The following is a 23,318-nucleotide window of genomic DNA, read 5'->3' as shown; positions in this document are numbered from 1 at the left end:
AAGCTCCCTGGTGGTTTTAAAAAATACTCATGCCTGAGCCTCACCCATACAGATTAAATCAGAATTTTGCAGGTGGAGCTGGGCCTGGGGATTTTGCTTAAGCTTCCCAGGTTAAACTTCTTATGCAGAGCCAGGATGGGAACTGGGTAGATGGATTAGATTGACTGCCAGTGTCCCTGACTCTACAGAGTGCCATAAATCCATGAGTCTGATGTTTCACGCCTGTCTCAGGGAACAAGCCGGTTTAAAAGCACGAAGAGTTGCCAGTCACCCTCCACCGCCCCGACGGCCACGGTTAATTTCTGTGTCATCTCTGAGCCACTAGAAACCAGAACTCCACTTTCCCTGCCCCTAGCCCTGGGTGGCCTGCCTCAGAATGCTGATCCAGTCCCTCAGCCGCATGACTGGGAGAGCCCCTGGGGCTGGGCAGCTCCCATCGCACCTGGGAAGATGTGAATAAGTAATGTGGGTAATATCAGCTGGGGTGGCAGCAGGAAGTGGGCTGATTTACAGCCCTGGCTTAATATCCAAGAGGCTAAGAGGCTCCTGCTCATCACCTTTTAATGTTTTTAAAGGGCCATTGACTGCATTTCAAAACCTGGAAAGCAATCTTCTCTCCCACTGGGAAGAGCATACCATCAGATGGTGGCCTCTGCTCAATTATTTTACAGAAACGATTAACTCCTTACATGTCAGTGGGAAATCCACCAGCTTCTAGACCAGTGCCATTGTTAGACGTCCCATCATTGAGCCTGTGCCCCTCTAGATTCTGACCTTCTGAGACCCTGGGGTTTGCTAGAAAGCTTCATTCTCCTAACAGCTGGCCTCTGAGACCACGGCTCCAATGCACTCTACCAAGTGTGTGAACTTCAAGCAATACCATTGCCAGTGCAATTATTTTCTCACTCTCCAAGGTGCAATTTATGAGAGAGAGTTCAAGAAGAGCACATTTGTTTAACCTGGCCCGACACAATGACCTATTTTTGTGAGAGGATATGAAGGCACAGATGTATAAGAGTATTTAATGTGATGAAGTTCTAGGCGGAAAAATCGGGGCCAAATTTCAAGGCTGCAGGAGGAGTGAAGGAGCACATAGCATTTAAAAAATTGATAGCTTGGCTGGGCGTGTTGGCTCACGCCTGTAATCCCAGCACTTTGGGAGGCTGAGGCGGGTGGATCACTAGGTCAAGAGATTGAGATCATCATGGCCAACATGGTAAAAACCCTGTCTCTACTAAAAATGCAAAACTTAGCTGGGTGTGGCAGCATGTGCATGTAGTCCCAACTACTTGGGAGGCTAAGGCAGAAGAATTGCTTGAACCCGGGAGGCGAAGGTTGCAGAGCCGAGATTGCGCCACTGCACTCCAGCTTGGACACCGAGCAAGACTCCGTCTTAAAAATAAATAAATAAATAAATTGATAGCTCTCGCCTGTAATCCCAGCACTTTGGGAGGCTGAGGCGGGCAGATCATCTGAGGTCAGGAGTTCGAGACCAGCCTGGCCAAATTGGTGAAACCCTGTCTCTATTTAAAAAAAAAATACAAAAATTAGCCAGGTGTGGTGATGCGCACCTGTAGTCCCATCTACTCAGGAGGCTGAGATGGAGAATCACTTGAACCCAAAGGTCAAGGCTGCAGGGAACCAAGATCATGCTACTACACTCCAGCCTGGGTGACAGAGGGAGACTCCAGTCACAATAAATAAATAAATAAACAAATAAATAAATAAATAAATAAAATTGATAGCTCTGGCTAGGTGCAGTGGCTCACAACTATAATGTCAGCACTTTGGGAGACTGAGGTGATTGTTTGAGCCCAGGGGTTCAGTATCAGTCTGGGCAATAGAGTAAGCCCTCCTCTCCACATTTTTTTTTTTTTCTTGAGACGGAGTTTCACTCTTGTTACCCAGGCTGGAGTGCAATGGCGCGATCTCGGCTCACCACAATCTCCGCCTCCTGGGTTCAGGCAATTCTCCTGCCTCAGCCTCCTGAGTAGCTGGGTTTTTTTTTTAATTAGCTGGGCATGTAGGCACACACCTATAGACCCAGCTACTCCACAAACTGAGGTGGGTGGACTGCTTGAGCCCAGGAGGTTGAGGCTGCAGTGAGCTATTGCAGCCCACCACCCTCCAGCCTGGGCAACAGAGTGAGACCCTGCTTCAAAAAAGAGAAAAAAAAAGTAATGGTTCTCAGTCTTTTGTATAAAGGCCTCTCTGAAACATGAGCAGGCACAATTGCTTAGTCAACTGTTCTCACTAAAGCATCAAGTCTGGTCCATCCTTATGCCTGAGGGCTGGGTCCTCACTGCAGTGTCCTGATAGTTTGGTTCAGTCCAAGCCTGTGGCATCTGAGCCTGCCTTGACTCAGGGTTACTTGGACCCCATATCCACTTGCCAACTTCTCTCCATCCTTCAAACCCATCTCTTGAACAGCCTTCTTGGGTGTTCATGCAAGAACTGGACTGAGATTTTTTTCTTTCTTTCTTTCTTTCTTTTTTTTTTTTTTTTTTTTTTTTGAGAGAGGGTTTCACTACATTGACCAGACTGGTCTCAAATTCCTGGGCTCAAGCAATCCTTCTTCTTGGGCAAAGCCATCCTAAACCCTCCCCACCCCAAATTAGACTCACCTGCTCAGTGCTCCTGCTTAATTCTGCAAACCCTTCTGTCTGGGGCATTTCCTTGCTGTTTTGTATTGCGTGTCTCTCTACACTAAGTTGTGTCTTAGGGCGGGCAGGTAGATGAGCACTTTATTAATCCTGAACAATCATGACTTTCTGAACCCTACTATGTGTCCCTCATGTGTTCATGCTCCCATTTCTCCCTGGGCATAACTGGGAGAGGTAAGTGATACTATCCACTCTTAACAGGTGGCCTGCAGGCTCAGTGAAGCTAAATGATGCACCAAAGTTGCCCAGGGCCCAGCATTCAGTCGGTGCTCAGTGAAAAGGTGCACTGCCCACCCGTGGAAAAACGTGGATCTGTCCCGTTCCCCAGTGCTGGTTCCACCTGGGCGTTCTGTTGATTGGCAGTGTTGTATTTAGACTAATAGAGAGGAAGCCTTGGGTGTACACAGCTTGTCTCAGCACCTGGTGTGGTTGGTTTCTATCTTGGGGAATTTCAAAAGGAGAAGGAACTTGCCCCCTGAAATAAGCTGCTCTTAGCTGGACTTCGTTAAGGAAGAGCAGAGGCCCAGAAAGTTCAGGACTTGCCTGAAGCCCACAAAACACAGGCTGCTATCGGTTCTTCCTGGGACCACTTCTTATTCCAGTTTCACCATCACCTGCCTTCCAGGCCCTGCTCTGCAGTGCTCTCCTGCAGCCAAATCCTGTAAATGCTGCGGCTTTGAGAGTGGGCTGAGCCACAGGTACGTCCTGGAGTCTCCTGGATTTGGTGTCTGGAGCAGGGGTCTGAGGCACACAGTGCTCCCAGCCATCAGTTCCCTCTTCTCCAACCACCATCCTACTCCTGGTAAATCAGTGCAGTTTTGGGTCCAGCGGACGTTGCCTCCTAAACCATCCTTGAATCCATCTACTCCTCTCCATTTCCTCTGCTGCCACCTGAACCAGGCCACCAGGTCTCCAGTGGGCAGCACCCGCCTCTCTCTATTTGCCAGTTAAAATATAAGACACCCGATGACATTTGAATTTCAGATAAACCACAAATAATTTAAAAGTATATCCTCAATATTATATGGGAGATATGCTTTAAAAAAATCCAATTTGTAGTTTATTTGAAATTCAAAGTTTACTGGATGTCCTGGATTTTCTCTGCTGAATCTGGCCAGTCTCCCCTTCCCTACCTCTTCGCCCCCACCTGGCATCCATCCTTTATGCAGGAACTGGACTGAGATTTTGCTCGCTCTCTTTTTTTTTTGACACAGGGTTTCATAATGTTGCCTAGGCTGGTCTACAATTCCTGGGCTCAAGCAGTCCTCCCACCTCGGCCTCCCAAAGTGTTGGGATTACAGGCATGAAGCACTGCAAACAGCCTGGACTGAGATTTCTAAAATACCAGCCTGAGTGTGTCATCTCTTACTTAAAACCCTTTCCTTAAAGCAATGTCCATAGCCCGCAGGATCAAGTCCAAACTGCAGGACACTATGTTAGTGGCTTACGACAGTAGCCTTACCCGGTGCTTCTTTCCCCTGGGTCTTCCAGAGTCCCCCTCTCCTCTGGCCTTGGGCTGTGCCCTCTGCCTGGACACCTCACCCTCATTTGCATCGTAATTTCTTATCCTTGCTGCCTCAACTGAAGCAACAGGCCTGTGAGACTTCTCTGACTCTTGCCCCAGGTCCAAGCTATTTGTTCTTGCTGAGCTCTCCTGATGATAACGACTTGTTTAATTAACTCTACAGTGCCAAACTCTCAATGCCATCAGGGCAGAGACCATTAAGCCCCTTGCACTTAACAAAGGGCCTCGCATACAGTAGGTGCCCAATAAATGCTGCCGAATCACTGACTACTGTAGAAAGTGTTCAACATCATTTGGGTCTGGGGTAGCTGCGCATCAGCACACAGAGACACATAAGGCCAGATAAGAGGCTGTCTCTCTAACTATTGCTTTAGGAGGCCAGCCACAAAGATGATGGCTTCTGGCATCTTTCATGGAGACAGGCCAGCACCACTGTAACTTGATGAGACACACTCCTGTCACACCTAATAAATTTGCCAGCCTGTCATCCTCTTCCTTTGCAAAAAAAAAAAAAAAAAAAAAAAAAAAAAAAAAAAAGGAATCATCTGGAAGTGAACTTAGAAGAACCTAAATCACAGAAGCTCAAAATCTCGATTCCAGACACATTAAAGAATAATGTGGAAAGGTTAAGGAATGCTCCCACCAACCCTTCTGGCAATTTAAATATTGTCTGACTTTAATGATTAAGTTTCTTATCAACTAGCAGCAGCCAGAGGCTTAAGGCTGATTTCAAGTTAAGAACCTGATGCTTTGGGGGACCCCAGGTCTCTTGCCTCATCCAGATCCCATTAATCATAGGACTTTGTTATGTCGGCCTTGTCCTTCCAAATGTTCTCCTGGCAAAATGCTCATGGAAGGGCAGATAGCTCTGAGTTCTTTCTCTAGATTAGAGAAACTCCTATGACATGACAGATTTTATTTTCTCCACTTAAAGAACAACACATGGCTTCATGCATTTCCATTGTTTTCCTTCTCTCCTACGTTCCCCTGGATTCAGTTCCTTTGCTCAAAGCCAAATCCATTCATTCCAAAACCCCCCTTCCCTTGATTTCTCTGTCCCTATCATTTGTAAATTAATTTTTCCAGAGCCTCAAGCCAAGATTTTACCCATTATACTTGTCTGGAGGACTCCTTTCTTAATTGATTTTTATGAAAATTGATTTGTATTGAGTAAGAGCATCTGAAATACACACACACACACACACACACACACACACATACACACACACCTGTTTGTGTAAGTACTGCCTGGCTGAAGGACACTTAAAAAACTGAACTGCTTTCACAAAATGATTTCTTCTGGGAGGGTGCAGGGGGCTAGTGGGTCTTCTGTTTAGATCCTACTATCTAACACAGTAGAATTCTAGTCTTGGAGACTGACAAGCTCATTATGTTGCTCTCCACCCCAGCTGAAGGTCTTATGGAAGAGAGAAAGCTGTAAACAAACAAATATAAAAACTAAGTGAACTCAGTATCTGAGGTTCAGCTGAAAGTTGAACAAGGGAAGCTGGTCCCAAGCCACTGAAGTGTTTAGAAGTGACAAAATCCTGGTTCCTGAGGAGGCACAGCTGAGTTTAATAACTGCTGTTTCACACATTAGACAAAGCTGTCAATTCCAAAAGGAAAACAATTGTAAGTGAGATGGAGGCAAGCCAGAGAAGAGAGCAGAAGACGGGGTTGGGAGTAGGGGGTGCCGAGCAGCGTCTGACCCTGGCTCTCGATGGGCAGTCACCCAGGCTGTCATCCAGAGGACTGACTGAGCAAGTTCCCAGCAAGGTCTCAACATCTGGGGCAGCTCATGGACCTCAGTAGACTGGCAAGTGGTCTTGCCCCATTCCTTTTTTTCTTGGTCTATCACCTGTACTCAGAGCAACCATATGAATGGTCCCCAACCCCCAAAATGCCACCAGGAGAACATGAGGATGCAAATACCCCAGAGTAGATCTTCAGCACCCAAAACAATAAAAATGTCCTCCAGAGCCAGCAGAACCTCTAACAATTCAAAAATGTCAAACAGACCACACAGTGATCAACAGAGTTACCCGGCACGCCAGGCAGAAGAATTGCATTACTATTACTCCCACCGACAATGGCAGCAAACACTGCCAGGGAGTGTTCTCATGGTCCAGGCACTGCACCAAGAAATCCTTACCGGCATTATCAAGTTCTGATAGTCAGAAGGAGAAACTAACTCAGAGAGGGCAAGTAGGTTGCCTAAAGTCTCCCAGCTGGTAAGGGACAAAGCTGAAGCTAAAATTCCAGAGCTGACATCAAAGTCCACCTTGTCACCTCCCCACTGTACCAGTGACCATGCACATTCTTCGGGGGAAGGGGAGGGAATAGGGACCATCTCCTTGAACCCCCTCTCTGACCCTAAGAGGTAACTCCAGTTAATGGCTGCCTGGCCTCCGCACTGGGATCTAAGGGACCCAGGGTGAGAGAGGCATCCCTGGGCGGTCCTGACAGACGGGCCACCACGCATTATCTGTCCCCATCCTCAACTCCGCTGCCTGCAAGAACCCGGCCCCCTCCTGTGCTGAAGACCGGTTTAAGAAAGCTAAAGTTCATCAGTGGTTCTGGTGGGAAAGAAATAATAGATACCCTTGGCATAATTTTTCTTTGTAAGTTTGTTTCTTTGCTGAATGTCTGCCCTAGAATGTCATCATCGGAAGGTATTCTCTGAGCCCCTTTCCCTTCCAAGGCCATGTCCTGCAGGCTTTAGGCCACAACTGAAGCCTCTCTTTGGAGTTTCTTATCTTTTCAGGGACCCTAGCAGCTTTTATTTTCCCAAGCTCTCCCGAGGACCAATCAGTGGTGCGGCTGCAGGAAGCCAGGGTCTCAGGAGGGAAGGGACAGCTCGCCCCTCACCCAGGAGGCCCTCCCAGCCAGTGTGCAGCCGGCGCGCCTCACCTGCACGAAGCCCCAGAGCGGGTGGAGCGCGCAGTGCAGCAGCAGCGAGGACCAGCAGCAGCCACGGCGCAGCACCAAGTCCCGGAGGAGCATCTCGGCCCGCGGCGCCCGCTCCTGGGGCGAACTGTCAGGAGATCAAGGCTCGGGTCAGGCGGACACCGCGCGAACACTTTCGGCGCCGCGCACCAACAAACCTCCCAGCCTGGGTCGAGCGGGCACGCCCCGCACCCTGGCGCACGCTAGTAAACCAAGCCTGCACTTACACTCCGCCTTACACCTTCACTGACTCTTCGTGCATCCCAGAATCCCAGAATTCACACCCTTTTCCTATGCACATCCCCAGAATTCCGCATGTACACTTTAGCTCCGCACACAGCTCCAGAATACTGCGTGCATACCTTGGCCCCATGCATACCTTGGCCCCATGCATACCTCCAGAAACAGCCAAGCACACTTACTGCGCCCCATGAACCCCCAGAAGCAGCCATGTACAACTCACTCTCACTGTGAGCACACTTCAAACCCAGCGGGCACTACTCACTCTGCGCGCACACCCACAGAAACAGCTGTGCACACCCACCGACCCCTGCCCGCACCCTCGCTGACCCTGCATGCACGGCACCAAGAAATCACTCGCTGCGTGCACCCTCACTGCCCGGCCGGCCTCATTGCGCACACTGCAACAGAGGCACCTCAGTGCGCTGCCCCTCTGCACGCCCCCGCCCAGCCCTGATCTCCAGCTCCCGGGCGTGGGTTTTCCCCCACGCCTCCATCTCCGCCCGCACCCTTGCAACGCCTCACGCCACCTTGCCTGGCGGCGGCCCCAGCCGATCCTCGGCTCGGGAAGGAGAGTTCCGCGTTCCCCCCGCGGCAGCTCTGTTGCCGAGCCGCCGGACAGCCCCCATTTAAAGCCAGCCGCCTCCCCAGTCCCCCGCCCTCTAGGCGGGGCCTCGGTCCTCACCCTGGCGGCTGCGCGGGCGCGCGGGGGCTTCACATGCCGGGCAGGAGCGCCCGGCGCTGGAGCAAAAGTTTGCGCGCCGGTTGGGCCTCCCCGGCGGCGGAGCAGAGGACCAGGAGCGGCGTCCTCGCACGGGGCGCAGGGCGCGGTGGCTCCGGACTGCGCCTGGCCGCGCGCGGGGCGAGAGGGGTGGCACCCCGCGCCCAGGGCCGGGGCGGGTCTCCTAGGCGGAGGCAGAGGGCGGGGAAAGTCTCCTCCAAGCCGCCAGGAGCCGGCCGTGCGAGCCCTCCCCCGGCCCGCGTTGGCTCCCCGCCCTTCCCGGTGGCGCCGCGCGGCTGCCCGGGGCACGGGGGTGCCCAAGCTGTCTGCGACCCTCACGCCGGCCCAAGAGAGGCAGCGGCGGTAGGCGCCGGCAGGGAGCGCCCGCTGGGGCAGCAAAGCCGCGAGCGGAGGCGAAATAAATAATGCACGAAAAAGGAAAACAGACGTGAGCCGAGCCAGAGCCTCTCCCGCCTCCCGCCCCGGGCTGCGCTCCCGCCCGCGCTCCCCCCACCTCCTCGCCGCCGCCGCCGCCAGCGCTGCTGCAGTGATTCCTCGTCTCCATCTAGCGAGGCTATTGTGTATTGGGCGCTTAATTATTTATTCACCCTGGAGGCCGAGGATTCCCAGTTCCAAGGGGTCTTGCCCCTTGCCTGCCCTTCCCCCAAGCCTCTCCCGAGGCTGCGGAAAGGTGGTGAGTTCTGACTTGAGACCCTGTTTTGCGCTCCATCCCTGTGGACTCTCCCCGCCGCACTCCCGGCAGGCTCTCCTGGGCGCCAGGGCTGGAAGGTGCAGGCCGCCCCTCTCCGGGCCAAGGGCCTTGTCCTCTCCTTTGTAGTCCAGCAGCAGGAACTCTCTTGCAACACTAGGCTGCGGCTGGAAGGAGTTGTGACGGCTCTGGGGAGAACATTTCTACCACTGCTATTCCTCAACCATCTGCAAACTCCTGTATGAGGCAAGATTATCAACAAGTTGGTTCTTCGGAAAGTAGCTTGGTTACACCTCTTTCAAACCAGCTGCGCCTAGCAGCATCCCAGGCAGGCGGCCGCTCTGCTCTGGGGCGGAAGCGCATTGACGGATGGGGAGCGCCTTCCAGAAGGCCCTCAAGGCCTGGACAATCCTATTTTAAGATTGAATGAGAGAACCAGGGGCTTAAGACACAGAGCAGAGGGTCAGGCACTGCAGCGCACGCATGGAAGAACCCTTTACTGAGCACCTTTTCCCAGTATTTGGACATCCTTAAGCCACTCCTGTAAACACACGCTATAAACTGCTGGTTTGCAGAGTATAAAGCACCTTGCAAAACAGCTTTCGGAACAATGTCTTAGCGGCCTCCTTCATGCCAGGGCGCTGCCGCAAGGCTCTTTGCCACATAAATGCTGCAGATTCTACCTCAACCAGCAAGATGCAGGGACGAATATGAATGAGACCCTGTCCCTTCTCCCCCAAGAATTCAGGGAGACGGATAAAACCCACCATTCTACTGTGATCTGGCATGTCACTCCCGCTGCCCTGAGAAAGGGGAAGACTGAGGAATGGAGGGCGGGTTGAGTAAAGGCTCCTAGGAGAGGGCGGCTTCTTGCGAGTAGGAACATCTCAAGCATCGGTAACCCTGGGCAAAGAAATGGAGACGTTTGTTCAGTCCTTCATTCCTTCATTCCATATGTAGCCTCCATGCGCACCAGCAGGAGCCAGAGAGAACACTGGATGCGATGCTGTGTAGAAAAGGGAACAAGAGGATATCTCACTGGGGATGGGATAGGATGGGAGGAGGATGGGAAGAAGATGACAGGGTAGGGGCTTCCCAGGTGACTCATCAAGAGTTTGGAGAAATTGAGCCGTTATTGGTCAGCTGAGGTCAAAATAACACTGGCTATTTGAATGCCTGTCCAGCTGAAACCAGTCGTGGAATTTTGCTCAGCATGATCTTTACATTTGACAACAGCCCCTGACATTTCTCCATGGAGCTCTTTGCCACTTACAAATGGTATTTACACCACATTTTAATTCAGTTCTCACAACTCTGTGATGTAAGTGTGATTGCCCTGTGTGAGCCGCTCAGAGACCTTTGTGCCTGAGCCAGAATCACGCAGCAGCTCACCGGGTGTTTGGAAATACTAACCCCCAACCCATGATGTTGGGAGAACTTAGGTAGGTTTTGTGCATTGGAAAATTACATTGTCCAATCTTCAGTATTGCTATAGTGGACCTAATCTATGTATCTTTTGAGGGTCACCTGGCCCCACATCCTCCTGACCCTCCTGTCACCTCCCTTAGGGTGAAGACCAGGCTCTTTCACAGGCCTCTCATGCCATGGGAAGCCTAGGAAGGACATGACTCCTCTCAGCCTTTTCAATCAGATGGTAACACACACCATGGCCACATAAGGTCTGCCTACAGGGGCCCGATACCTCTACTCAGAAATACAGAGGAGTTAAAGCTTGGGGCACCATTTTGACCATTGAAGGACAAGAACTGGAAGGGACCCAGCATATGGAGTGCACTGGTTCCATCTGGCCCATCAAGAAATGTCCAGTAGGTGCAATTGAGCAACTGGCTGTGTTTGCTTCTGAGGATGTGACCAGCTCAATGATGTACAACGTGGTGATGCACATCTGTAGCCCTAGCTACTTGGGAGGCTGAGGCAGGAGTTCAAGAACAGCTGAGGCTGAGGACTCCTCTGAGTCCAGGAGTTCAAGAACAGCCTGGGCAACACCACGAGACCCTATGCCACAAAAATGCCCAACTTTCTATTAGCTTCCCTCTTTCCCTGCTTCACTTCCTGTTCCCCTTGTGTCTGTTGCCCTAGGATTGTATCCCTCAGTAAAGTATAAGCAACAGGGACAACTGCTACCACAAATGGTCCTAAAAAGTAGACCTTCAGGATGGAATGTTGGAGTTGGATTTCTCTTTTATCTATAACAGGGGCCCCACTGTTGGGCCATCACTGACATACAGTGATAGTACAATTTCTAAAGCTTCACCTGCAGCTAATTGGAATGAGATGCAGGTAGAAAATAGGTTTTATGAGATCAAATGGCCATTGCATTTGGGGTTAAGTGGCTTTTTCTGATGTATTGGAGGTCTTGCAAAGAGAAAATTACAGACTCAGGAAATTTCTCTACCAGCGTAAGGCATGCTTTGAAATGAGAGCTTTAAGGACACTTTTGACATCTACCAGACAGATTGCACTGAAAATTAGCCTGGGGACTGATTATAAGGGTGGCAGAGCTAAAGAAGAGACTAAATGTACAGCCCCATAGATGTCTTATGTCCAAGTCACAGCTCTGATTAAAAAAAAAAAAAAAAAAAGCGTTGGAGCTGATGACCTGGAATGGAAACTTTTGGGTAAACAGACCTGAAAATCATGGACCCCAATCTCCTTGAATCCTCTGGCAGGTAGAAGCAACTCTCTTCTGCTTGTTAGAACAGAATAGCTCCTCTTGGCCTGGGGACGACAATGGCCTCATTGAAGCAAGAACCTTGCAAGATAGTACTTGCTTTAATGACAATACCTTCAGAAAATACATGAGATGCCAGAACTTTTTTTCTGGCACAAAAAGAAGAAAAGGACCAGAAGTCTCAGAGGCTTCGAATCATAACATCTGAGAACCTACCACTTGTCTACATTTCCTAGGATGGCCCAGAGAATCTTCCCTTCACTGAAACAGAAAAAAAGAAGTCCTGGTGAGCACATCAGCACCTTTGAGAAATTCAGTGGTGGTTCTCTTCTGAAGGCTGGGCTTGATGATGGGAGATGGTGGGGAAATGGACTCTTTTGGATTAATAGCAATCAATGTAATGGTGAAAACCAGGTGGGATACTGTCATGCCAGACAAAGTGAGCATAATTACCATAATGGACAGCAAGGCCAGAGTAGCAACCAGGGTGCCTGGAGCCATAAGAACCTATGCTAATTGCCAACAGATCATCACATAATGGGGGGAGAGACAAATGGGGAGCTAACAGCGGTATAGCTTGACTTGTATAAATATATATATATTTAAAATCAAGAGTGTAACAGCAGAAAGATGGTATCTACTGCAATGAAAATTATCTATGATTGTTCAAAGCCCAGAGCCTATGACTAAAGGGGAGGCTGGATTTCTGAGGCATTAGGTTGGCCATGAACAGTGGTAACCCAGCATGATAGAGGTGATATGTACAGCCCAGGCTAGAACAGGTCTAGAAGGAACAGGTAAATTGGCTAAACATTTGGACCAAATTCTGATGTCACCCACCTCTGTTGAAGCTCTTCCTCAACTTATATGTTTAGCCCCAGATGGGAGTTCCATGTGGCATTGGTCATGTCGGGGTCACCACCTGTGATGTTGATCACCACCTGCGGCAGTCTGTCCTGCAGACCCTGACTCAGTGACGGATGAATAAATGCGCTCACTTACACCAGAATAAAGTGAATTGAGTGGGCTAGGGAGGGTTGTCAGAGGCTTTCAGAGGGCGACTGCAGCTAACTGACCATCGCTCCCTGCTCCTCCTCACATTTATTCAGTATAGATTTAATAAGAGAGGTTCTAAGTCAACCTGCTTGTGGAATATTAACATGGTTAAAAAAGTGGTTTTATGAATCATAAAACCTTTTAGTTCCAGGGCCCAGAGTAAACACCATTAACAGGTAATTCCCCTTCAACCTTCCCCTGAGAGGACCATCCAGCCCAAAGTTTACTTGAGTAAACAGAGTAGAGACAAAGGGATGCGGGGAAAATAGACTTAATGGGGGAAGCTTTTATTATCCTTGATTTTATTATCCTTTTGTTATCCTGATCTTCACCCCGTGACTTAATGCTCTAACATAAGAACTGGCTGCCTTCAGCAGCCTCATTAAAACCTTTCAGCTTTCTAAAAGGTTTAAGACTATAATCTTATAACTTCCCTAGTATTTCCCTTCATATTTTGCCAGCCACCCTGAGTGAATCCCAACAGTTCCATGTGATAATCTGATGGAGGAGGAAAGCACCAGGGCCTCGTTTACACACAGGTCAACATGGTGTATTGGTGCTAGATGGGAACAGACAACTGCTGTGTTACCTCCCACTGAAGGGTAGGAGAGGTGGCCCAAAGTGCAAACATACCCTCTCCCATGCAGGGGCAAATGGCTGGGCTAATCATTCAGGGACATGAAAAGAACAAAAATGAAAAGCCAGGGGCATGGAGGTCAAGTAAACAGTAAATGGTGAACTCATGGGAATGAGCACAAGGGGTATGGGACTTTCTGCCTCGTGCTTGACTCTCCAGAGAGCATCTGTTGCCAAAGATGCTCCTACAGTCAACTGGACAGGATGACTCAGACCCTCTTTGGCCATCCTAGGACTTCCCTGAGTTATGGGATGGTCTATTGAAGGCTCAGCTGTGACATCAGCTTAGAGACAACAGCTTGTGGGGTTGGAGCACTACTCTCCTGGATATAGTGTGAGTCAGTAGATGTGTCTCCAGTAGCTAGAATATGAAAGTCCAGGAACCCAGGAGTGGAAGTAGGGTTGGCTTCTCTGTCCAACTGCCAGCAAGAAACCTGCAGAATCTGTGCTTCTTGTTCTGGCAAACTGAGACTTAGGAGAGTCAGCAGTCTTGGCTTATAGAGGGTAAAACTTCCACTAATGAACACAGCAAGGGTTCCAAGAGACTGGAACCTGTGACTGTGATCTGGGCACCTTGGGATCCTCTTGCCAGTGGAGTATGAGAGAAAGGAGGATTTGCCAGGCTGATGCACTAGAGTCCTTCATTGCCATCAGGAGCAAGGGCTGCTGAAACACAGTGGGTGCAGGGAAGAGTGTCTTCTGCTCTTGACTGAAGTGTGTCCCTAAAATGCATCTGTTGCAGTCCTACTCCCAACATTAGGGGATACTTAGAGATGGGGTCTTTAGGAGGTAATTAAGGTTTAATGAGGTCATAAGTGTGGTGCCCTATCCACTAGGATTGTTGTCCCTCTAAGAAGAGGAAGAGAGAGCAGAGCTATCTCCGTCTCTTTGTGTACCCAGAGGAAAAGCCATGTGAGGACAGAGTGGCTGTTCACAAGCCAGCAGGAGAGTCCTCACCAGAAACTGGCTGTGCTGAACCTTCATCTGGAATGCCCAGCCCTCAGAACTGTGAGAAGATTAATTTCTGTCAGTTAAGCCACCCGGCTTGAGGTGTTTTATTGCAGCAGCCTGAGCTGACAAACACATCTGGTCATCTGGTATTCGTGGGGGTTTCTCTGCTCAGAGATAACCACGAACAGGCAATTACAACATCCACAGACCCTCCAGGTGAGAACCCCAGACTCACTGAAGAGCTGGCCCTAGAAATCTAGAATGGAAGGCAGGAGTGAGTGGAAGATGATGAATGACAATTGTGGCCCTAGGACCAGCCACAGCAGTGGGACTCTAGCTTCCTTTGCTCAGCCTTTTGTGTCTTTGTAGAAAGTTGCAATTGATCACTTCAAAAACTGGACTTGCACCTTCACTCTCAAATAGATGGGATTTTGTTCTCAAGTTAGATTCAAGTATCACAGGAGGATGGGGTCAGGGTCTCTGAATAGCACAAGGGGTGAACTGTGCTGGGCCCCATCTATGCACTTCTTGGATTCACTTGGCCTTACCTGCTTCCTCTTCCGCTCAATGGAGAGGGCAGCCAGCACCACCGCTGTCCCATCTCCTGATGCTACTGTCTGTCACAGCCTCCCCCAGGTGAGAGCTGAGCTCCAGCCTGGCCTCCATCACATACACCATGGAAGGGGCCACAGCAGCAGCAGAGCCAGGCCCAGCTGCCTGGAGTCATGGAGAACCTGCAGCATCTGTGCTGATCTCTGCAAACTTAGACTCAGAAGAGTCAGAAGTTCTGGCTTATAGAGAGTAAAACTTCCACTAACGAATATAGAGAGTAAAACTTCCACCAACATTTTGAAAAAAACCTGTCAAGTCTGGGCTTGCTTCGTGGCCACAGCCTGGCTCGCTGCCATTTTCCTACGTCGAAAGAGAATCCAGACAGATCCGATCCAAGAGACCGTTTGGTGGAACTGCTTGGCTAGCCGCTCCTTTGGCTGGAACAGTCAGGTCCAAATGCCAGCCCAGCCGGGAGAGCAGCTCCGTCTCCTGGATTCTGCTGGGCACCAGCACATGCTGGGCCACGCAGAAGCCGTGGTAGGAAAGAGATGGGTCCAGCTCTCCAAGACCTCACCTTCTAATGGAGGAAGGAGAAATAGACCTAACCCAGAAACTGCAAATAGGGCCATTTCTCTTTCTTGCTGAAAATTCCCCAGAAGTCTCAGCCTGGGCAACATGGCGAGACTCTGTCTCTACAAAAAATAAAAATAAAAAATTAGTTAGGTGCAGTGGTGTGTGCTTGGGAGGCTGAGGCAGGAGGATAGCTTGAGCCTGGGAGTTCAAGGCTGCAGTGAGCTGCAGTCATGCTTGTGCTCCAGCCTGAGTGACAGAATGAGACCCTGTCTCAAAAAAATTAAATTTAATTAAAAATAAATCTTCCCAGAAGACTTCCTCACATAGCACACAAGCATCCAACCCTTGTACTCCGTCCATTGCCCTGTCTACACTGACCTGCAGCTCCCCACTGGCACCTCGCCGTTTCCACCTCCCTGCCCTTGCTCCCCTCCCTAGAACCCCTTCTCCTCTTGTCAGCTTGGCTAATTCCCACACAGCCATCCCGGACTCCCTCCTCTGGGTCCTCCCCACCCCTCCATCGTGGCACCTTATCACACTGGACTCTGTTATGACAGCACGTGTGGGCAGGAAGGCGGCAGTAGAAAGAACTCCCATTTAGATGTCGCTTGAATCTGTGTCCAGTCCAGGATGTTCCCTTAACCTCCCTGAGACTCAGTGTCCCTGACTGTAAAACGAGGCTGCTGATATGCACCTTGCTGGGCTGTAGTAGGAAATATTAGAAGTAATGGATGTCGGCCGGGCACGATGGCTCACGCCTGTAATCCCAGCACTCTGGGAGGCCGAGGTGGGCAAATCACCTGAGGTTGGGAGTTCTAGATCAGCCTGACCAACGTGGAGAAACTCCGTCTCTACTAAAAATACAAAAATTAGCTGGGCATGATGGTGCATGCCTGTAATCCCAGCTACTTGCGAGGCTGAGGCAGAAGAATCGCTTGAATCCAGGAGATGGAGGTTGTGGTGAGCCAAGATCGTGCCATTGCACTCCAGACTGGGCAACAAGAGTGAAACTCCATCTTAAAAAAATAAAAAAGAAGAAGAAGTAATGGATGTCCAGCTTTGAGTCCAGCAGGTCAGAGAAATCATGTCCACTTTATCTACTTGCACTTCTGTTTCCTTTCCTAACTCTGAGAGCCTTGGGGCAGGGGTTTTTTAATTTATCTTTGAGTTCAGACATCTGGCAGTGCCCAACGTGTACTAGGAGCTCTGTAAAGAATTGTGAGTGATTGCGACCACATTATGAAATGGATGAACCCAGCGCTACTGGGCCTCTAGGGAAGGATCCCCCTCGTCTCCCGAACCTGGCCTGCTCCATGTCTGCTATTACTCCTCCTCTAGACACCTTGCTGTTTCCCGAACCCTCAAGCCTGAGTCTGCCTTGGGGGCTTGGCCTTGCTGTTCCCTCCTCCTCGAATGCTTTTCCCCACAGATCAGCAGAACCCACTCCCTCCCTCTTTCAAGCATTGGCACACATGTCACTTTTTCAACAGGACCCACCCTGACCGTCCTGTTTAAAAGGGTCTCCCCATTCTCCTTACTTTATTTCATTTTTCTCTCTACTACTTACTGCTTCCCAGTTACACTTAATTTTACTTTTTTCCCTTTGGTTATTATATGTCTGCCCTCACTAGAATGTAAGCTCCATGAAGGCAGGGGTTTCAGGCCCCTTTGTCCATTGCCTGGAGCAGACGCTTTGCATTCCGCAGCCCATGCCATCTGCCCACCTCTGGTTTGGTGGCAGCCATGCTGGGCAGTTCCTCTGGAGTCCCCGACCCCAACCTCCTGCCCTGGCTTGTCTCTGCTCTTCTGCCTGAGAGCTGAGGAACCCACTTAGCAGGTGGAAGCAGAGGTGTAGGAGGTGACACCTCCAGAGTGGCCTGAACAATAAGGCGGGATCAAGGGGCATTTCTGCGCCTCATTCTACACAGCTCTTTGGGGGTCCCCCAAAGGGGACTGAGGTCCCGTCACTTACAGCCGTAATTGTCTCCTTAATGGGAGCTGAGCTGGCCTCCCCTGCTCTGGCTTCTTCTCCCTTCTTCCTTCCTCCTGCTTCTGGGTCCACCTCCCAAACAAATCCGACACCAAACTCCCTGTCTCATACTCTGCTGTTGGGAGAAACCCAACCAAAAAGGCCAACCACCGGACTCCAGGAGGCTAGGACAGTGCCTGACCTACGGTGGCCTGGTACATATTTGTTAAAGGAATGAATGGAAATAGGGTAATTTACAAAGTTCTACGTTTTGTGTCTTGCCTTATGATTACATGTTTGAGTGGCTTTTTCATCATAGGGAGACCTTGCTGAACTCCGTGTCTTTTTGTTTACAATGGGATTTTCTCTGAATGGCCGCTGCCCGGAAACCTGTCTGGCTCTGAGCTTTGTAGATATTTCAGGGAATGAGGGTTTTGCCATTTACTTTAGTCAGAAATGTCAGAAGCATCCAGGAACTTGAAGATCTGCTGCTCCCACCAGCACTGAGCAGCCCAGCACACAGCTGTTCTTCTCAACTTTTCCAGGAGCACGCCTCTCTCAGCACCTGATGTAGAAGGACTCACTTGGCTGGATAGTCCCTGATTTATAGTTGCAATAATTTGCTTATCTAGGCACTCAACAAACATGGAGAGAATGCAGATTCTTTGCCAGGCTGTGGGTACTGGGGATCAGAATTGCCTGAAACAGGGGCCCTGCCCTCTCTTCACTACCTCCGGTCTGGTGGGGAAGACAGAGAAGAAAAGAGCTGCTTATAATATGTATGGTGTGGGACAGAAGTGAGAGCAGGTTACAAGCCCAGCAGAAGAGCCTGATGCTTTCCGTGTCCTGGCGCGATCGTATGTTCTGCATGAGGTTGACCAAACCATACATTTTGCAGTTTCTGCCACCTGCCTTTGCACGTACAGTTTCCTCTGCCTGGAAGGCTTTGCCCTCTGCCTTCTTGGTCAAGTCCTAGTCATCCTTCAAATCCGGCTCACATCAATCTGCCCAGGAAGCACCCCCTCCCCTAACCCAACCCCACGCCAAGCCAGCCTCGTCTTCTCTGCTCTGGGAACAGTCTGTGTCCAGGCACTTAATACAGCTCTTTTCAACCTCCTGTGTGATTATGAAATCAATGAGGAATTGGAAGGCTGATGATTTAAGAGAAAAATATTTCGACTCTGGTGTCAAACAGAGCTGGATCTGAGTCCTCCCGGTACTGCTATTTCCTGTCTGTTTTTGGGCCCCCTTGGAGGACAGAGCAGGAACATACAAGAGATGAGGGAAAGAGTCCACCATGGTGGGCCTTGGGAGGCATCCTCAGAAGACGTTTGGAATGATTCTGGGGGAAGTGGAGAAGCACCGAACAGCCTTAAGCAAGAGATTGGCATTGAGTATTTGGGTTTTATAAAGACCATGCTGACAGTGAGGAAGCACGTTGGGAAGAGGGTAGGGAGAAGGGCGTGTGGTAGACAGAAGGCAGGGGCGCTGAGTTCGGGCTGAGACCCTGGACTTGGAGTCGCACAGTCTAGGTTTGAAAGACAGCTTCTTTTTAGCCATACGATCTTGGGCCATCCACTTAAATCTCCTGAGCCTCAGTTTCTTCATCTGTGAAATGGGGATAATGTTACTTGTTGTGCCTGGGAAGTTCACAAGAGATCATAAATAGGAATGGGTTTTGTAAACTCTGCAATACCATGTAAATACCAGACATGATCCATAATGCCTAGAAAAGAGGCTTAAACATGGTAGAGGTTTATTTCTCTCTCTGGTAAAAGGAAGTCCAGGGCTAGTGCGGTGCTCCATAGAACAGGGTTCAGCCTCTTTCTAGCTTGTTGATCTGCCATCCTCACCACATAGGGTTCTTTACACCTCACAGTCCAACATAGCTGCTCAAACTCCAGCCATCATATCCACATTCCAGCTGGCACAAAAAAGAGAGAAAGGGAGGTCCATTCCCTCCTTTAAGAGCACTTTCTGGAAGTCTGAAATGACACTTTTGCTCACATCCTATTGGCCTGGGCATAATCACACAATGACACCAAGCTATGAGGGAGGCTGTGAAACACATTTCTTATTCAGGGCAGCCACGTGTCCAGCTTAAAATCAGGAGTCCCATTCCCAATGAATTAGAGAGAGATAGATGCTGGGGACAGCCAGACACCTAGCAATTTCTGTTGCATCTTTTAATGATTGGTATTGTGGCGTTTCAGTCATATTCCAAACAGAGACACTTTCCTCCTTAGGGAGAGTTTTAAAGAGCTCCCTCCTGTTGACAAAATCATGATGAGCAAAGACAGACCAGACAGAGAGCAGCCTGGTGGAGTTTAGGTCAGAGAGGCAGCAGGCTGAGGGCCCCACAGCAGCAGCTGGCCAGGGTGGACCACTGAGGGAGAGGCAAAGTCTTTATACTAGCCTTCTGATGAGGCCGCTGAGCTCTGAGAGACGGCGGAAGAAACCTCTAATCAAGAAGCAGCCATCCCATGAAGTCAGTGTGGGACCAGATGACTCAGGACACACAGGGATGTCTCCTTGGAAGACCAGAGCCTTTCTCTCAGCCTTTCTGCAGATCCTTCGTGGGTGGAATAGAAGGCTGGGACCACACTCCCAGGTCTCCCTTGCACCCGTGGTCCATACCTGAGCATAGAGAATGTTTTTTAAAGAGTCCCAGAGTAAATAATTACATCTAGGCACATTTATTTCCAGGTTCTTATAATGCATAGCTACCACCAGGAGATAGAATTAAGATGCTGATACCCAGAGAAAGTAAATCAGCTGATAATAAAGACTAATATTTACTGGCTGTTTACTAAGTACCAGGTCCTGTTCTAAAGATATCACAGTATTAACGCCTTACATCTTCATGGCAACCTTAGAAGGAAACTATTATTATGGCACGATTTTATCCATAAGGAAACAGGCAAAGGGAGGTGAGGCGGGGTGGCAGGCCCAGTGTTTGCTCCCTTGCTGCATCCACCCCTTTGCCACGTGACTTGGCATTGCCCCTTCCTGGGCCTCGACTGTGGGCCCCTGGGCCCTGTGTTGGACCAATGGCATGTTGGTAGGTGTGAGGCACGCGGAGCTAGGGGGTGCTTGCTTTTGCTTCTCTGTTTGTGGCCATGTGAAGAACGTGCCCCAGCCAGCCCACCAGAGGTGAAAGACGCAAGGAACGGGGTCGAGTTGCTTGGGTCATCCCGGCTGAGGACACCCTGGCTCAGCCAAGCACCAGCAGAACCTCAGGCCTGTGGGTGAGCCCAGCCAAGATCAGCAAAGCTGCTTAGCCAACCCGCAACCCGCTGCAGGTGCCCGAACAAGCCCACCTGGACCAGCCGAGCCTGCCTAGACCAGGGGGATCCCACTTATGTGCGAACTTAGTCAGTGCGTCCCTTCGCACGCCACTGCCATTTTGCAGTGTGGTTGTAGCAGTAGATCGCAGATGCAAGAGATGACATGACCTTCCAGCTATCATTGGTACTGCATGATCTCAACCCAGGCAGTCCGACTGCAGAGCCCACGCTGTCAGACGCTAGTCCATGTTCGGAGTTGGCGACCTATGACCTGTGGGCCAAATCTAGCTTATGACCAGTTTTTCTGTAGCTTATAGCTAAGAAGGGTTATGACAGATGAATATTCTTCAGTTTGATGGGAGAACATTATCTTTAAACCACAATTAGGCACAATGCTATCCCATAAAAAAAGAATTCCGTTCTTCTCATTAGTAGACCTATATAACAAAGATTGTACTTAGTTACGTTTTAAATTTATAATAATTTATGGAAATTTTTTCTCTCTTGTTATGTAAGTATTTACATAACATCCTTGATTCTGTCTCTTGGCCTGCACAGCCTAAAATATTTACTATCTGGTCTGGTCCTCTACAGAACAAGTATGCTGACTCCTGCTCTTTTTGGAGATGTTTGGTCTTTGAATTTTGTCCTCAAGCTGAGAAATGGAAAGAATCAAGCTGTTAAGAGCTGGAAAGGCCCTCAGAGGTCTTCCAAACCAAACTCAGAAGCAGAATTCGACCCCAGGCCATTGGTCCCTTGGTCTCCAGGTCTTCTGCTGCTCTCTAAGAGTCTGGTAACAGCTGGATCTGTCGAAAGGCCTCCAGATATCCAACTGGAGAGTTCTTGGATCCAAAGGCCTCCTCCTCGTCTCCCTTCGGAGAGTTCTCACTCATGTGAGCGTGAATGATTCACCGTGTCTTTCTCCATCTCTGCCCCAAGCCATCTCACATGAATCTGTGCTGTGTGCCTCTGTGATAATTACAAAATTTGAGCATTTAAGGCGATTCGTATTGGAGATGATGGAGAAATTCTCTCCTGAAGAATTTCACAATCTGGCCTCATTAGAAAGCAGAAATGGAAGGGGAGAATTAAAGAGAAAACTCATCTCTTCCCTGAGTGTGTTAATGAGCTGAGCCGCAGGAGACCATGTGTAAGTCGGGCTGCAGGCAGCTGTAAATTAAATTTATTACTCGCCAAGGGATTCTAATAAACATTACTTAAAAATAGCAATAGACAGTCATTTGTATTATGTCATGTGACCTGGTTATGGCGACACTTTTGTGCCTCTGCTATTAATCAGAGTTAGTTTGAGTGGCAGTTGGTAAATTCTTCTAGAGCTACTGGCACCTTCCACTTAATTAAGATTGTTCTGGAAAAAAAGCAGGGTGGGTCAAAAATAGTCTGTGTATATCATTGCACTCTGGAGGCCCTCCTTGCTCATTAGGCGATGTTGATTAGGCTTTCCAAGGGGGAAAAACCTAAAAGAAAAGTGTCACTTTGCTTAATAAAATCTCAGACCCTGGAAGGTGAGTATGGAGGGCAATTTCTTAGCAGGAAAGTTCTCTCGGAACACCTGCTGGGAGGAAGTGGGGTTAATCACTGCTGGCTCCACTCCAGACTCACGGGGGCGCTGCTTGCTCCATGCTCCTCTGGCCCCAGGATGGACCAAAGCACTTTCTCTTAGACCCTGTTAACACAGAATGGAATCTCGTTCACAGTGCTCAGAATCAGCTTTGGCAAATACCAAATCTGAGCGTGTCGTTCCCTGATTGAAACTCTCCTGGTTTGTTGCAGTCTGTGATCTAACCCCCGCCTGCTCTTACAGCTGTGTTCCCACTCCCCAGCTGTCCACATCCATGCCTGACCCACCATAGAAGGAGATGCATTCCTCCTGGTGAGACCTTGGGATTTGGAATCAGACCTATGTTTGAATCACGGTCCCGCCGTTGGATAGCTGGGCAACTACAGGCAAATGATTGACGCTCTTGCTTCCATTCTCTTATCTGCAGAATGGGGGTGGTTATCTCTGCCCCACAAAGTTGCTGTGAAGATTATACAAAATGATCCATGTGAGGTCTGGACACTTGGAAGAACTCTCCAGAAATGTTATTTATTTGTACTTTTTATTTTTTAGAGACAGGGTCTCACTATGATGCCTAGGCTGCTCTGGATTTCTTGGGCTCAAGTTATCTCCTGTCTTGGCTTCCCAAAGTACTGGGTTTACAGGCATGAACCACTGCCCCTGGCCTGGAAATGTTAAAAAAGCAACAACGACAAACCCAGGAAGGTAGCTGGGCGTGGTGGTGTACACCTGTAATCTCAACTATTGGGATGCTAAGGTGGGAAGATCGTGGCTGCAGTGAGTTGAGATTGTGCCACTGCACTCCAGCCTGGGCAATAGAGTGAGACCCTGTCTCAGAAAAAAAAAAAAAAAAAAAAAAAAAAAGAAAAAAGAAAACATCAAAAAGCTGTAGCAGTAGTACCTTAGCAACATCGTTTGATTTTATTTCTTTTAAGCACTTCCCCTGACCAAACCAACCTCACCGCTTGTTTCCTCTCATTGATGAGTTTTCCTCCTTTGCATCTCTCAGCCCAATCATCAATTATCTGAGAAGACTTCCCAGACCCCTGTCTGATTTAGAGGCCCCTCTTCTGGGCTCCCGTCCTGTTCCATCCTGGGACACTGTGCCCTTGCCCTCATCAATGCCCTCTAATTGCCGATGCCTTTGTCTGGGACTGCCAGGCAGGAGGCTCAAGGTCTTTGAAGGCTGAGATCATGTCTGGTTTACCTTTGCTTT

The 23,318-nt window shown here is 49.5% G+C and overlaps 1 protein-coding gene and 1 pseudogene across 1 annotated transcript in view; both read right to left on the bottom strand.

Moving 5' to 3' along the window:
* The window catches only part of PRIMA1 (proline rich membrane anchor 1), a 67,715-nt gene extending 59,736 nt beyond the window's left edge, over nt 1–7,979 (bottom strand). Inside the window, exons 1-2 of the mRNA XM_039469450.2 lie at nt 7,905–7,979; nt 7,099–7,222 (exon numbers count right to left, since the gene is read on the bottom strand). Coding sequence (XP_039325384.1) covers nt 7,099–7,191 — 93 coding nt within the window. The 5' untranslated portion in view covers nt 7,192–7,222; nt 7,905–7,979. The remainder of the gene's footprint in view (nt 1–7,098; nt 7,223–7,904) is intronic.
* A 1,762-nt stretch (nt 7,980–9,741) lies between these two features.
* LOC101034485 (elongation factor Tu, mitochondrial-like) overlaps nt 9,742–23,318 on the bottom strand; it is a 53,811-nt pseudogene continuing 40,234 nt past the window's right edge.

This window comes from Saimiri boliviensis, chromosome 2, assembly GCF_048565385.1.
Source record: "Saimiri boliviensis isolate mSaiBol1 chromosome 2, mSaiBol1.pri, whole genome shotgun sequence".
Taxonomy (NCBI): Eukaryota; Metazoa; Chordata; class Mammalia; order Primates; family Cebidae; genus Saimiri; species Saimiri boliviensis.
Note: the sequence above shows the minus strand (reverse complement) of the source record. Positions and strands in the feature narration are given on the sequence as shown.